The following is a 16,582-nucleotide window of genomic DNA, read 5'->3' on the forward strand; positions in this document are numbered from 1 at the left end:
GTGGGGTGGGTGTGAGGGTAATGAGTTGGCTGAGCAAACTCAGGGGACCTCCAGGCTCTAGGCTAGGGATTGGGGTCCCTGAAACTGAAGCAGAGGAACCAAGAGGTATGAGAAGAAGTTGGTGCCCAAGGCCCAGGAGGCAATTCAACTTTTAACCTCCACCTTCTCTGTTAAACACACGTTGCCACACCCAGCTGAGGCCAGGGAGAAAGGCAGCTTCCGGAACTTGATTTGGGAGACCTGGGAAGGGACCCCTATTTCCTTAGACATACCCCATCACTGAGATGATGGGGAAGGGGGTGGGACTGGCAGGCGCTCACTGTGCTCAATGGCCTCTCGGAAGAGCACCAGCTGCATGGGCACCACAGAGGGTGACAGGTTATACTCATTTAGAGCCGTCTCCATGACTGTCTTCAGCACTGTCAGATCTGTGAGGTCTTCGTACACCTTGGGCTCCTTCAGGAAATCCCCTGAGCCATGGGAAGAGGGGATCAGAGTCACAAATGCCTGGTCTGCCTCCCCGCCGCAGGGCTCCACATTTCAGACTCCATGTCCTGACTCCTTCTAGCCCCGATGTCCTAAGAGTGTCAAGCCCAAGGTCATCACAGCTCCCAGCTCACCAAAGATAGGAGAACGCTTGCTGGGACAGAGATGATGAAACGTGAGGTCAAAGAAGGAGCCGAGCTTGTCGTTTATGATGCCCATGAAGGCTTCTGTGTCTGCCGCATCAACCAGCCGGTCCGAGAAGACTCTGTGGGCAGGGAACTGGCGTGAGATCTGGGAATAAAGAGGAGAATGGCCTGGGGAAGGCAGTGTCAGGCTGGGAGCAAAGCGGGGGTGGGAGCAAGGCTGAGGAAGCCTGCGTCTGGTCAGGGCACATGCACGTCACCTGAAACATTCATGGATCCAGAGCCGTGTGATGCTGGACTTGGTATCATGGAAGTCCTTGTTGGCTCTAAGCATGCCCTGGAACACCTGGGAAGAGGACTGACTGTCAGGACCAGGGAGCAAAAAGGTTCCCTCCGGAAGTTTTTTGTTTTTGTTTTTGTTTTTGAGACAGTCTCACTCTGTCTCCAAGGCTGAACTGCAGTGGTGCAATCTCAGCTCACTGCAACCTCTGCCTCCCAGGCTCAAGCAATTCTCCTGCCTCAGCCTCCCACGTAACTGGGACTACAGGCACACGCCACCACACCCAGCTAATTTTTTTATATATATATATTTTTAATAGAGACAGGATTTCGCCATGTTGGCCAGGCTCTGGTCTTGAACTCCTAACCTCAGGTGATCTGTCTGCATTGGCCTCCCAAAGTGCTGGAATTACAGGTGTGAGCCACCTCACTTGGCCCAGAAGTTTTAAAGGTAAAGCCACGGAATGTGGCACTTCAGGATGGGGGTGACTTTCGGTGCGCATGCTATTGAGTGTTAAGGCTGTTTGAGAAGAGAATGCCTCCGCGGAGGCTGGGCCAAGCAGAACGGGCAAGGTCAGGCCAAGAGTCACCTTGGAGATGTCTCGAAGGTTGAAGAGGTAATGGATCTTGGTGGGCGTGGGCAGGAAGCGCTGTACCACGGTGTTGTACATGTCCAGGGTGGCCTCTGTCACCACGTTCCCAATGGGCTTCACCTCTTCCTCAAAGTCCTGAAGCTTCTGATTGATCATGGTGCCAAATATGCGGATGATCTGGGACTCCTAGAAATAGACCCTGGCTCACTCTGCAGGGCTCCTGGCCTTCTAGCCAGGAAGGAAGCCACTAAAGAGCTTGGCTCATGGCAGAATTTAAGGGGGCATCAAAAAAAAATCCTAAACTCAGAAATAAGACAAATGATTAATACTATTTTAACACTATCTATATAGTGTTTTATGTATTATACATACTATATATTTATACATATTTTAATTTATTTATTCATATATATACTGCAACTTCTGCCTCATGGGTTCAAGCAATTCTCTGCCTAACCTTCCCAAGTAGCTGGGATTACAGGTGCCTGCCACCACGCCTGACTAATTTTTTGTATTTTTAGTAGAGACAGGGTTTCTCCATGGTGGTCAGGCTGATCTCGAACTCCCGACCTCAGGTGATCCGCCTGCTTTGGCCTCCCAAAGTGCTGGGATTACAGGCATGAGCCACTGTGCCCAGCCTTAACACTATATGTATACAATTTTTTTTTTTTTTTTTTTTTTTTGAGACAGAATCTCAGACTGTTTTCAAAGCTGGTGTCCGATGGTGAGATCATGGTTCACTGCAGCCTCGACCTCCTGGGCTCAAGCAATCCTCCCACCTCAGCCTCTCAAGTAGCTGGGACTACAGGTGTGCACCACCACACCTGGCTAATTTTTATATTTTTTTGTAGAGACAGGGTTCCCCATGTTGCTCAGGCTGATATCAAACTCCTGAGCTCAAGTGATCCACCTGCCTCAGCCTCTCAAAGTACTGGGATTACAGCTGGGAGCCACCGTGCCTGGCCGACACAGTATTTAAAAACAAAAATGAATGCAAAATATTCACGATGAACAAACACTAACATTTAAAATAAAGACCAGATGTGGATTGCTGATTTCTCCTTTCCCCTTAGGCTTCAATATGGCTCAGCACTGTACTCTACTGACTGATTTAGTATTTATTCAAAATGGTGGTATTTTGCTCATCATAAATTATTGGCATTAATTTTAATTTTAAAAATATATTGCATTACTACAGATTCACCACCAGTACTAGTGGCCAAGCCTCAATACCTTCCCTGTTCCCCTGGGATCCCTTGGCCTCACATACTTCTCCAATTCTCCTTCCCACTCCACAGGATCAATAAAATGTTCCAGACAGGGAAAAAAAATGTGAGGCCAAGTGTGGTGGGAGGCTAAGGTGGGCGGATCTCTTGAGTCTAGGAGTTTGAGACCAGACTGGGCAACATGATGAAACTCTGTCTCTACTGAAAATACAAGAATTAGCCGGGCGTGGTGGCAGGCGCCTGCAGTCCCAGCTACTCTGGAGGCTGAGGCAGGAGAATCACTTGAACCTGGGAAGTGGAGGTTGCAGTGAGCTGAGATCATGCCACTGCACTCCAGCCTGGGGTGCGACAGAGTGAGACCCTGTCTCAAAAAAAAAAAAAAAGGAAGTGTGAACATGTTATTTCTCCTGATTGCAGAGTCTTTGGGTGCCCCCTTAAATTCTGCACTGAGATGAGTGACTCACTGGCCTGGCTCTAATCCTGACACTGCTATGTGCTTTGTAGGATCTACCTTCCTTAGTCTACTCGGGCTTCACCGTGTTCTCTGCCCACCAGGACTACAAGGCTTCCTTGTCCACAGCCAGGAGGATGCACTTCCATCCTGTAGCTCTTCTAGCTCAGGGGCCAGCACAGGCCCTACGGATCGTCCCAGCTTCCCGTATGGAGCTCTGCTTGGGGTGCCTCGGCCCCCTGGGATCTGGCCCCTGCTTCTCTGGGACAGAGACATTTCCCTCCTACCCTCCCCTCGTCCTGCAGCCCCCATGAGGTCCTCACTGTGGGGAAGGTCATGTTGATAATGTTGAAGCGACTCTGTAGCCTTGGGGAGATGACAGTCCGTCCACCCCCAGGGGGGCCCATGGCAGCCATCAGGAACATTTCCTAGACAGCGGTGACAAGGTGGGCGGAGAGGCAGGAGGGGAGCGGGCAAGAGAGGCAGCGACACAGGCCAGGTGAAAAGGAGTGGGAGGAAAACAATGTGAGGAGGGACAAAGGGGAAGAGGAACCGGGACACAGCGAGTAGAGAGGAACATGGAGTGGCAGAGCAGGGGGAGGGGAAGAGGAGAAAGGGACATGGGAAACTTGTTTTAGAACCAGGAATGCATTTGTCTGTATTTCATCCTTATAATCCATGTACCCAAATGAGAAAACACAGGTAAGTAAAAAAAATTTGTGTCTTCTAGACTTTCTTTTTCTTCTTTTAAAATTGTACGTATCTATACACGTGGTGTGTGTGTTCTCTCTCAAACACACATGAATATATCACTAGCTGAGTTTTGGGCCCAGAATGCCAGATATACACACAAACAACCCCAGAAGCCAGGCCGCAATGGCCGCTGATTAAAGAGAAGCAGCCAGGTGCAGTGGCTCAGGCCTGTAATGCCAACACTTTGGGAGGCCAAGGTAGGAGGATCTCTTGAGCCCAGGAGTTCAAGACCAGCCTGGGCAACATATGGAGACCTTGTGTCCACTAAAAATTATAAAATTAATCTGTCACTCCGGCCTTGGCAACAGAGCAAGACACTGTCTAAAAAAAAAAAGAAAGAAAAAGAAAGAAAGAAAGAAAAAGAGAGAAAGAAAGAGAGAGGAAGGAAGGAAGGAAGGAGGAAGGAGGGAAGGAGGAAGGAAGGAAGGAAAAAGGAAGGAAGGAAGGAAGGAAAAAGGAAGGAAGGAAGGAAGGAGGAAGGGAGGGAGGGAGGAGGAAGAGGGAGGGAGGGAGGGAGGAGGGAGGGAGGAAGGAAGGAAGGAAGGAAGGAAGGAAGGAAGGAAGGAAAGAAACAGTATGCTCAATCCCACAAAGGAGGCAGGACTGAGGGAGGATGCCTGGCTCCTGAGTGGGGAGCCAAGAACTGCTGTCATGGAGACAGGATGCTCCTGTGTGGGAAGGAATCCAGGATGACAGGACCATAGCCTGGGGCCCTAGTGGAGTGGGGACTGAGCCTATCCCAGAAGGGAGCAGAGGCCTGAAGAACAGACTCTCGGGAGGCTTACTCGAATGTGCTTGATGGTCTGCTTCGAACGGTCATACCAGAAGCCATAGTCAATCCAGAGGCGGATCAGCTCCAGAGGTGGCTGGGACCCAAACATGTCCTTAGCAGGCATATTTAGGTCATCCATAAAGGTGATCATACTTTTGCCCCCGAATGGCACGTAGACACCCTTGGTTCGCTTCTCAACCCTGCTCTCAATGATGCTCTGCACGTTATTGGATGTGGTCTGGTGAAAAGGTACCGAATGAATGTGTGGGTCTCCTGAGAGAAATATGGGCTTAGAGAGGAGGGTCAAGCAGACACTTGGATCCCAGGGGAGCCAGCAGCCTGGCCCTTGGGTCCCCGACACACCTGTGCGGACATGTTGACAATGAGCACCGACCACTGGCTGGAGGGCAGGGACTGCAGAACACTCTGGGCGATGGAGGTCTTCCCAGTCCCCACGGGACCCACCAGCAGAACGGGATTCTGGTTGGCCACCAAGGTGCTCACCAGGTAGTTGTAGCGCACAGTGTCGACGGTGGGCACCGTGATCTTATAGAAGGGGGCGCTAGGGAAGAGCAGGGACCGGCTCTCAAGGGCCACCCGCCCACTCCTTTCCAACTCCCACTTCCTTTCCCTCCACGTCACCACTGTCTCATCACCACCCTGCCCTCCTGTGGGGCCTGGGGATCATGCACTCCCCTCAAAGACCCCATCCCAAGTCCTCTAGGTCCCGCTTCCTCTCCTGAGGAGGCAGCCCTTCCCTGGGACCCGCCTTCTCCTTCCTATCGCTCATTTTTGCTTCTAGGCCCCATCTCTCTTGCCACATCCCCCACCTACCGCTGCCCCATGCCCTCCTCACACCCAGGCCCAGCTCTCACTTTGGAGGGTAGCGCCAACTCTTAGGAAGCTTGTCCTCAAATGACGTCCAACTCCGCATTTTGGGGTCCACAAAATACTCATACACCGTGTCCTAAGGAGGGCACGTAGGTCAGGTGACAAAAGCCTTCCTTGAGCCTTCTCCAGCCCAGAGAACGGGCCCCAGACCACCAGGTGGAAGAAAGAGAGAGAGAGACCAAAGCAGAGCCTGAGATCGGGGATGCCAATGGGTTCTGGAAAAACAGAGCAAATAGGACAGCTGGGTGTGTGCCCAACCTTATTGGGAAAGGAGCCCTCGATCTCTCGGAGGTAGCTGTCAATCTTCTTGCGGCCCTCTTCATCCACAGAGGCACACACAGACCAGATCATGCTGAACACAAATGTCATCTCTACCATGGTGACATAGTTCTCGCCGTCAGCTGGGTTCACCTGGATGGAGGATGAGAAGAGGAAATAACCCGCCTGTAAGAGACCAGGGGTCCATCTGGCAGACTCATGACACCAGAGTGTGGAAAGGCTGAGTCTTCCTCCTTTCCTGGCTCTATTTGGAAAATCGCACAGTTTTCCAAATGTGCGTGTTTATCTACAACCTGCTGAAAGACTGAGACAAACCTGAAATTCCTTATAGCTCAGCAGTTGCCCTGAGTTTCCTCACTGCTAACTCATAAAGACGCAGCCATCATCCGGCCACAACAGGCCTGCTCTGGAAAAGCACCCATGGGTGCTCAGGAGACAGGTTCAGGAACATTCATGGTGACTTGTTTGTGATTGCAAAACACTGGAGATGACCTAAACGTTCATCAGTAGAGCAGTGGAAAAATAAAATGTAGTGTTCTACCATGGAATAGTATATAGCAGTTAAAGCAATGAAATGAATCTACATGTAGTAATACAGAACTCAAAAACATATTGTTAATTTAACGGACACGTTGCAGTATATAGCATGATATAGTTTTTAAAAAAATACCACATTTTCGGTCAGGCACAGTGGCTCATGCCTGTAATCCCAGCACTTAGGGAAGCAGAGCTGGGTGGATCACCTGAGGTCAGGAGTTCGAGACCAGCCTGGCCAACATGGTGAAACCACACCTCTACTAAAAATACAAAAATTAGCCGGGTGTGGTGGCCCCTGTTAATCTCAGCTACTCAGGAGGCTGAGGTGGTAGAATCGCTTGAACCCAGGAGGTGGAGGTTGCAGTGAGCCGAAATGGCACAACTGTGCTCCAGCCCAGGCGGCAAGAGCAAAACTCCATCTCCAAAAAAAAAAAAAAACAAAAAACCTTTTCTATGGATATCCATGGGATTATCCATGGGATTATATGTAAAGGCATACCTTTAAAAAGGCCTAGGCCAGACATGGTGGTGGCTCATGCCTATAATCCCAGCACCTTGGGAAGCTGAGGTGGGATTATTGCTTGACGCCAGGAGTTCAAGACCAGCCTGAACAACATAGTGAAACTTGTCTCAACCAAAAAAAAAAAAAAAAAAAAAAAACAGCCAGGCATGATGGTGTGCGTCTGTAACCTCAGCTACTCAGGAGACTGAGGTGGGAGGATCACTTGAGCCCAGGATGTTGAGGCTGCAGTAAGCCCTGATCATGCCATTCCAGCCTTGGTAACAGAGCAAGACCCTGTCTCTAAAAAAAAAAAATTAAAAAAGAGGTCTGGAATGACATACACAAACATACTACAGTAGTTACTTGTGTGCAGTAAGGAGCAGATCAGGACTGGGAGGAGAGAGAGGAACAAAAAGGACTTTAGTTTTATATGAAAAATTATTATTTTCAGAAAGGGAACCTGATTCAACAATTATCTGTGTAATTAAAAATTAAAATGTGAAATGTGGCCTGGTGTGGTGGCTCATGCCTGTAGTCCTAGCACTTTGGGAGGCCGAGGCAGGAGGATTACTTGAGTCCAGGAGTTTGAGACCAGCCTGGGCAACACAGTGAGACCCTGTCTCTAGAAGTAATCAAAAATTAGCTGGGTGTGATGGTGCATGCCTGCAGTCCCAGCTACTCGGGAGACAGGAGAATTGTGTGAGCCCAGTAAGTTGAGGCTGCAGTGAGCCGAGATCACACCACAGCACTCGGCTTGGGCAGCAGAGTGAGACCCTATCTCCAAAAAGATAAAATGTAAAATGTGCCAACTTAATAATGGAAGGAGCATATTTAGAGCCCGTGCTCTCAACCCCTACCCAGGGGGCATGTGACAGGTGTCTTTCTTCTGATTGGGCGCATAGAGCACATGGGGCCATCCCGACTCTGTCGGGCCTCTTGGAGACCACGACCAACCTGGCATCCTTCAAACCTGGCATCCTTCAAACCATCCCTGGCCTACTATGCAAAGCAGACACAGGCCTGTGGGTGGAGGGCGCTTGAGGATGGGTTGTGACTTAAGACACCTAGGACCACAGATAACGGTGCCGTCCAATCCAGGATACTGATCTTGGGTTTAGAGAGTAATCCTCAATCCTGGCCGGGCACGGTGACTCATGCCTGTAATCCCAGCGCTTTGGGAGGCTGAGGCAGGTGGATCACAAGGTCAGGAGATCAAGACCATCCTGGCTAACACGGTGAAACCCTGTCTCTACTAAACATACAAAAAATTAGCCAGACGTGGTGGCAGGTGCCTGTAGTCCCAGCTACTCGGGAGGCCAAGGCAGGAGAATGGCGTGAACCTGGGAGGCGGAGCTTGCAGTGAGCCGAGATCGCACCACTGCACTCCAGCCTGGGCGACAGAGCGAGACTCCATCTCAAAAAAAAAAAAAAAAAAGAATCAATTGTCTGCCATTTTCAGTCCAGAATCCTTAGTCTGTGCTTCTGGCTCCTCTCAGCACACAACACATCTCACCATCCTCATGGTCCAGTCCTCTCCTCAGGGTCTCTGCCACACTGAAGAGCATCTGCACACAAACACCACCCACCATATCCGGCTACAGACCACTAGCTAGGCCCGCCCCGCCAGGCCTGACTCCTGTGTGTCTGCACTTCTGCAGAGGCCACTCTTGCCCTCTGCTCACCCAGGAAGCCTCCCCTACCCAGCCCGTCCTTCTTGGCACCTGTGTGCCATTGATACTCGTAACTGCCCTCTGCCCACATGGTATCTGGCAAGTCCATCTACAGTTTTTTGGTTTTGTTTTTTTGAGATGGAGTCTTGCTCTGCCTCGCCCAGGCTGGAGTGCAGTGGTGCGATCTCGGCTCACTGCAGCCTCCGCCTCCCGGGTTCAAGCGATTGTCCTGCCTCAGCCTCCCAAGTAGCTGGGACTACAGGTGTGTGCCACGACACCCAGTTAATTTTGTATTTTTAGTAGAGATGGGGTTTCACCATGTTGGCCAGGCTGGTCTCGAATTCCTGACCTCCCGTGATCCACCCACCTCGGCCTCCCAAAGTGCTGAGATTACAGGCATGAACCACCGCACCCGGCCCCATCTACATATTTTTAATTTACATTAACTGTACGAGGAATGACATATGTTCCTATAGATCTTAATTGTTGATGATGTATTAATAGTTTAATTACCTGGCAACATCTTTAAAAACAATACAAACCATTTATAGGCAGTGATTAAAGCTCAACAGAAGATATCAAATTTTGGTCCTTCTAAACTGAGCACAATTTTTCTTTTTTTCTTTTTTTTTTTTTTTGAGACGGAGTCTCACTCTGTCGCCCGGGCTGGAGTGCAGTGGCACGGTCTCAGCTCACTGCAAGCTCTGCCTCCCGGGTTCACGCCATTCTCCTGCCTCAGCCTCCCGAGTAGCTGGGACTACAGGCGCCCGCCACCTCACCCGGCTAGTTTTTTGTATTTTTTAGTAGAGACGGGGTTTCACCGTGTTAGCCAGGATGGTCTCGATCTCCTGACCTCGTGATCCGCCCGCCTCGGCCTCCCAAAGTGCTGGGATTACAGGCTTGAGCCACCGCGCCCGGCCAACAATTTTTCTTAAATATCAATTAATCTGAAATGTTTACAAAGTCCTCTCATCAGAATAGTCTGAAAGCCTCTTCCAGGAGAAATGGTGTCCCAGGGCCTCATCTATGCCAAAACTTACATTTATATTTTGAAGGGCTGGGGAAGTCAGGAGCAGAATGAGCTATTTTCAGCTCCCAAAGCATGGGTGGGAAATTATAGCCAGACCCCACTGTGTACATATTCAACTCAGAACCCCTAGTCGGACCTTTCAGCTCAACACACACGTGCACACACACACACGCAGACACACACACAGACACACACGTGCACACACACACCCCTCACTGCCTCCATGGTCGTTGAGGCCTCCCCTTGGAGTCTCTGCTCCACTCAAGCCTGGAGTTCAACCTGTCTCAGACACACCGTTTCCCAGAAGTTGTCCTGGTGAGACTGTGAGCCCTCCCTACCCCCTGCCCGTAGTCTGTGTCCTCCCCTTACCCCATTCTCTGGCGTGGCCAGGGCCGAGTACAGCTTGCAGAGGGAGATGATACCACTGTACTCGGGCAGGGGCACCAGCTCCTTGCAGTTGTCCTTCTTAAAGGCCAGCATCTTGTTGATGAACTTTTCAAACATGCGTTGAAGGGGCTCCACCTCAGCCTGGAGTTGAATAAGAAGGGAGTCGTCATTCACCCTTGTGTCCTGGAGCCACCCTGGTTACTTTCCCTCTCCTCGGTTCCCTTCATACCTTTGGCCTCTTCTCCAGCCACGACTGAACATAGGGCTTCCAGCCCAGGTCAGCGTAGTCAGTGTAGACCATCCCGCAGCGGGATACGGTGGCTGGAGAGGCCACTGCCAGGTTCTCCACTTCGAACAGAAGAGACACCTAAGGATATACGCTTGTCAGAACTTCATCTCTCTCTGCATCCCCCACCTTCAGGAATAATAAAACACCCAGAACTCGGATGCTACAAGTTCACAAATGATTTGTTTTTGTTTTTGTTTTTTTGAGACAGAGTCTTGCTCTGTCACCCAAGCTGGAGTGCAGTGGCATGATCTTGGCTCACCGCAACCTCTGCCTCTCAGGTTCAAGCAATCCTCCCACCTCAGTCTCCAGAGTACCTGGGACTAAAGGTGCACAACACCACACCCAGCTAACTTTTGTATATTTTAGTAGAGACGGGGTTTCACCCTATTGGCCAGGCTGGTCTTAAACTCCTGACCTCAAGTGATCTGCCCACCTTGACCTCGCTCCCAAAGTACTTGGATTACAGGCATGAGCCACCTGGCCTAGTCCAGTTTGCTTTAAAAGAAACTAGAGCTTATTCAAGGTTGTCCTTATGAAAAATCACTCTCTTGCTCGCATTGTTGGAGTGGGTGGAAAAGGGTGTGCTTGCCAGTCCATGAATTCATAACCCTGGGTGCACAAGTGAGGGTCCTGCCTCATGCGTCCGTGGGAACGAGCTGAGGAGGGCCGCCCGAGCCTACACAGTGCTTACAATACAGAGTGTTTTTCTTATCATTGTTCTCAACAGCCATGGTAGGCAAAGCATTTTTTCTTCAGCTGCAGGTTTCCCTGAATCCAGGCATCCTCCTTTCGGCTCTCTCCTGCAGAACCCGCCCTGCTCTGAGATTCCTGGCTGTCCTCCCCAGCCCCAGCCCATGCCCTCCGGTGCCTGCCTCTGCAGGCCCTCGGGAGTCAGCCACATCCCTGACCTGCTCGGGCATCGCGATGCGCTCGCCGTTGATGAGGGTCAACACCTTGTTATCATCCATGACGGAGTTCATGCTCTCGATCCACAGCGTGTCTACGGGGCCGTCGAACAGGATCCACTTCTCATCGGGTTTCTCATCTGAGTAGATGGTGGGTGATGTGGAAACCAGGGAGCTGCTCACCTTGCGCCCTCCGCTCACGCTTCTCGGAGACGCAAGCCTACACGTCCTTGTACTTCAGCATTCTCCAGGCATTTCTCTCCCAACTTGGAACTTCCTATCCCCAGACTCCCCGCCTCCTTAGGAGACTCAGGCGTTTGCTCTCCACACCCCACGATCCTTTGGATACCTGCACATGCCGTCCGCATAACACTGGACAAGATGCCATCTGTCCATTCATTGCTGCTGAGGTCATATTCCCCGTACAGTTCCCCTAGAGACAATGCCTTGGGGTTCAAAGGGAACTCCTGAAAGTGACACCGGAAGGGGTTTTAGCTGCTGATAGACAAAAACCCCCCTTTATTTCCAGACCCCTCTTAGGTACGCGCATTTGGCCCTTCTCTCATCGCTCCAGGCCTCCGTGGACCCAGGTACAGCCCTCCTGGCCTTGCAAGGTTCTCCCTGACCCCCACCCTCCACTGTCTTTTTACTACTCAAGTCTCTGCCACTGACTCCACTGTCCCAGCCCCGTACTCTAACAAGGTTGAAGTTAGGGTCTCCAGCGCGGCACAGAGAGGACAGGGAGGCCTGCAGGATGCGCCATGAGGCCGTCTTGCCACTGCCCGTGCAGCCCACAATCATGGTGGAGTGGCGGGAGTTCTTGGTTTCATACAACTGGAAAACCTTGGTGAGGGTGAACGGCGTGCTTTGCAGGCCCATGTCTCGAATCTCTTGCTCAACGGTCTCCCGCAGCTGAGGGAAGGGAAAACACAACAAGCAGAAGCAAAAGGATGAGACCTTTAAAGGGCTTTCAAAATCCCCCCAGTGCCAGGGAGAATAGGTTCAAACTGTTAAAAATGGCCCCAGGGCCCTCTGCCCTCCGGCTCTGTTCACTCACTGGGAAGCTGGCCCATTGCAGAGTTGAAAGACTGGGCTCTGGAGTCGGCCAGGCTGGTTCCCCAGCTCTCAGCTATGTGATCCTGGGTAAGTTACCTCTCCACGCCTCAGCTTCCTCATTGGCACAATGTCTTACATATAGCTCTACACACTTTTTATTATTCAGCAAATATTTATTAAGCCTCTACAATGTATGCCAAGCACTGTGCTTGTCGGTTGCCAGGGATACGGCTTGGGACAAAATAGATTTCGTCCTATTGCAGAGCTCACAGTTTGGTGGAAGAGCCCAATTAATGTTAAAGACATTATTACCTAAGTTAAAAAGTAATGCTTGGGCCGGGCGCGGTGGCTCACGCCTGTAATCCCAGCACTTTGGGAGGCCGAGGCGGGGGGATCACGAGGTCAGGAGATCAAGACCATCCTGGCTAACACGGTGAAACCCCGTCTCTACTAAAAATACAAAAATTTAGCTGGGCGTGGTGGTGGGTGCCTGTAGTCCCAGCTACTCGGGAGGCTGAGGCAGGAGAATGGCGTGAACCCGGGAGGTGGAGCTTGCAGTGAGCTGAGACCGTGCCACTGCACTCCAGCCTGGGCGACAGAGCGAGACTCCGTCTCGGGAAAAAAAAAAAGTAATGCTTGAAGAACCATGACCTAGCAGATCGGCCCCAGAATAGTGTGCCATTTTAAAACACACAGCTCATGTAGCCAAATAATTTCAAATAGCTGCAAGATCGTTACTTGCACTAACAGGCCTCACCAATTTCACCTCCTTCCACCATCTGAGAAGTTTTATTAGTATGTTTTCTGTGTGCACATGTGTTTAGTGTCCTAAAGAAGTTTAATGTCACATTTTCTATTTATTCAGTTAAAAAAATATTCTCAGCCAGGTGCGGTGGCTCAGGACTGTAATCCCAACACTGTGGGAGGCTGAGGCAGGCAGATCACCTGAGGTCAGGAGTTCAAGACCAGCCTGGCCAACATGACGAAACCCCATCTCTACTAAAAATACAAAAAAATTAGCCGGGCATGGTGGCGGGCGCCTGTAGTCCCAGCTACTCAGGAGGCTGAGGCACGAGAATCGCTTGAACCTGGGAGGCGGAGGTTGCAGTGAGCCGATAATTTGCCACTGTACTACAGCCTGGGCAACAGAGCAAAACTCCATCTCAAAAAAAAAAAAAATCCTCTAATTTCTTCTTTGATCCATTAGTTATTTAGAATTGTATTGCCAAATTTCCAAACATTTGGCTTTTACTAATTCTATTTTGTCACTGTCTGTTAAAAGCATTCAAATGCACCTCTTTATGGATTTTTTGGTCTGTTTGCATTATCAGTTTCTGAAAGAAGTAAGTCAAGATCTCCCACCAGGGCTATGGATTTATGTGTTTCTCCTATGGTTCTGTCCATTTTCTTTTATGGATTTTGTAGCTATATTATTTAGTGCATACAGATTTAGAACAGTTATAACTTTCTGTGCATTGATCCTTTTATCATTATGAAATGTCACCCTTTACCTTTACTATTGCTTCTTGCCATAAAGTCTACTTTGCCTGTAGAGTTATCATTGTGATCAGAAAATGTGGTATGAATATCTTCCTTTGACATTTTTGAGGCAAATTTATGGCCTTTACATAGTCATCTATTTTCCTTTTCCTACATGGTCCAACAATTTTCTATGTGTGCTTGAAAAATATGGTTATGCTTCGATTATTTTATCTTATTTTATTTTATTTTATTTTATTTTATTTTATTGAGTTCTCACTCTGTCAGCCAGGCTGGAGTGCAGCGGTACAGTCATGGCTCACTGCAGCCTTGAAGTCGTGACCTCAGGTAATCCTCCCACCTTGGCCTCCCAAAGTCCTGGGACTACAGACATGAGCCACTATGCCTGGTGATTCTCCAATTATTGAGACCAGTTTGTATAGATATCTATTAAATAATGATTGTTGATTGTGTTCTTCAAATCTTCTATATCCTGATTTTTAGTCTGTTTGATTTATCAATTAAGAGATACCAAGCTCTCCACTACGATAGATTTGTCCATTTCTCCTTGTAATTGTGCAAAATTTGCTCTACTTATTTTGAGGCTGTATTATTAGGTGCACCAGAATTGTTATACCTTTCTGATGAGTTGAACCCTTTATTATTATGAAATGGCCCTCTATTTCTAGCAGTGCTTTTTAGCTCAAAATCTGTAGTCCCATATTGCTACCCTAGCTTTCCTTGGTTAGTATTTACTAATACTAATTATTTACTAATGCTAATCATATAATAGAAAAAACATCTTTTTCTATTCTTTGACTTTCAGCCCTTTGTCATTAAGCTTTAGGTGGGTCTCTTGTAAACACTATGAAGTATCAGTATAACAATGTATGATTACTTTTCCTTTCCTGGGCAACTTTTTTGTTTTCCCTAGGATCTAATAATTTTTGTGATTTTTGTTTGCTTAGGTATTTTTGTTTTTTGGAGACAGGGTCTCTGTCACCCAGGCTGGAGTGCAGTGGCACAATCTCAACCACTGCAGCCTCCAACTCCTGGGCTCAAACAATCCTCCCACCTCAGCTGAGACTACAGGCACGAGCCATTACACCTGGCTCATTTTTGTATTTTTTGTAGAGATGGGGTTTCACCATGTTGCCCAGGCTGGTCTCAAACTCCTGACCTCAAGTGATCCACCCGCCTACACCTCCCAAAGTGCTAGGATCACAGGTGTGAGCCACCATGTCTGGCCTGTTTGCTTAGGTGTTTTTTTTTTCCTTTTTCTTTTTCTTTTTTGCTCCCATATTTGCTTAGTTTTTAATGTGCTTATCTCTAACTCAATTCCAAACTCTACCAGTTGACTAAATCTTTCAAACAATTTTCACATCAGTTATCAATTTCTTCTTTAAAAAGTCCTCCTGGCCTGGTGCGGTGGCTCATGCCTGTAATCCCAGCACTTTGGGAGGCTGAGGCAGGCATATCACCTGAGGTCGGGAGTTCGAGACTAGCCTGACCAACATGGAGAAACCCTGTCTCTACCAAAACTACAAAATTAGCCGTGTGTGGTGGCGCATGCCTGTAATCCCAGCTACTCCTGAGGCAGGAGAATCGCTTGAACCCAGAGCGCGGAGGTTGCAGTGAGCCAAGATTGTGCCGTTGCACTCCAGCCTGAGCAACAAGAGTGAAACTCCATCTCAAAAAAAAAAAAAAAAAAAAAAGTCCTCCTGAAGCCTTCAGGTTTGCTCCAATCTGGATTGGCTTCTCTCTTTGCCCAGTGCACCACCATCATCCCGTGACCTCCATTCACCAACACCCCAAGGATTACTGTAGCCTCCCCCTTGCACTGAATCTTTTGTTCCCCGTCATCCCTTTCACAGCTCCTGTATTTAAGTAGAGCACATTTTCTAGTAGCTTTTGGAGAAAGGAGTAATTGTGACTAAGGAGCACACCACCATGCCTGGCTTTTTTTTTTTTTTTTTTTTTAAGAGATGAAGGTCTTGCTATGTTGCCCAGGCTGGTCTTGAACTCCTGGCCTAAAGTGATCCTCTTGTCTCAGTCTCCAAAGTGTTGAGATGACAGGCATGAAGTACCGTACCTCGCCCCTATCAGTTTCAATATCTGAAGTAAGTTTTCATGGATCTGATTCCACTGTCTGTTGTTGTTCTGGCTCCCATTCATGGTTTCTTGTTTCCTTGTGTGTTTTGTGATTTTTGACCATGAGTTGCTCATTTTCTTGGACTTTTACCTGTGGCAATTCTTTGAAGTGTGAGTTGAAACTTCATTCCTCCAGAAATAATTTGCTTTTGCTTCTTCCTGTCACCTGGGGGCACTAACAACCTAGAACTACTTAATATTAAAACCTAAGCTTGAGATTTCTTTTCTGATTACACAGTAGGAGAAACGATGACTGGAAACCATGTGAGAGCTGGTGTGTGGTTAGGAAATCTCAAAGGAAATTTGGTCTTTTTCTTCCATCATCAGAGATCAAAACAAGCAAGTTTCTTTCCTGTATATACCCTTCTAAATCGCAGGCTTCTCTTTTTCCATCTACTGGGGGTGTTGCCCCTTGTGGACTGGGGTTTACGCAGCACTGCGTTTTCTGTTCTTTTTTTTTTTTTTTTTTTTTTTTTTTTTTTTTTTTTGAGGCGGAGTCTCGCTCTGTCACCCAGGTTGGAGTGCAGTGGCCGGATCTCAGCTCACTGCAAGCTCCGCCTCTCCAGTTTACGCCATTCTCCTGCCTCAGCCTCCCGAGTAGCTGGGACTACAGGCGCCCGCCACCTCGCCCGGCTAGCTTTTTGTATTTTTTAGTAGAGACGGGGTTTCACCGTGTTAGCCAGGATGATCTCGAACTCCAGAC

At 48.9% G+C, this 16,582-nt stretch overlaps 1 protein-coding gene across 1 annotated transcript in view; it reads right to left on the bottom strand.

The window, feature by feature from the left end:
* DNAH2 (dynein axonemal heavy chain 2) overlaps positions 1-16,582 on the bottom strand; it is a 122,990-nt gene that overhangs the window by 38,899 nt on the left and 67,509 nt on the right. The window contains exons 42-55 of the mRNA XM_033184712.1: positions 11,887-12,105; positions 11,543-11,660; positions 11,197-11,333; positions 10,229-10,366; positions 9,982-10,140; positions 5,853-6,005; positions 5,579-5,670; positions 5,067-5,265; positions 4,717-4,941; positions 3,502-3,606; positions 1,499-1,687; positions 890-975; positions 621-751; positions 321-470 (exon numbers count right to left, since the gene is read on the bottom strand). Of these exons, the coding sequence (XP_033040603.1) occupies positions 321-470; positions 621-751; positions 890-975; positions 1,499-1,687; positions 3,502-3,606; positions 4,717-4,941; positions 5,067-5,265; positions 5,579-5,670; positions 5,853-6,005; positions 9,982-10,140; positions 10,229-10,366; positions 11,197-11,333; positions 11,543-11,660; positions 11,887-12,105 (2,101 nt within the window). The remainder of the gene's footprint in view (positions 1-320; positions 471-620; positions 752-889; positions 976-1,498; positions 1,688-3,501; positions 3,607-4,716; positions 4,942-5,066; positions 5,266-5,578; positions 5,671-5,852; positions 6,006-9,981; positions 10,141-10,228; positions 10,367-11,196; positions 11,334-11,542; positions 11,661-11,886; positions 12,106-16,582) is intronic.

This window comes from Trachypithecus francoisi, unplaced genomic scaffold, assembly GCF_009764315.1.
Source record: "Trachypithecus francoisi isolate TF-2019V2 unplaced genomic scaffold, Tfra_2.0 Lachesis_group20, whole genome shotgun sequence".
Lineage (NCBI taxonomy): Eukaryota > Metazoa > Chordata > Mammalia > Primates > Cercopithecidae > Trachypithecus > Trachypithecus francoisi.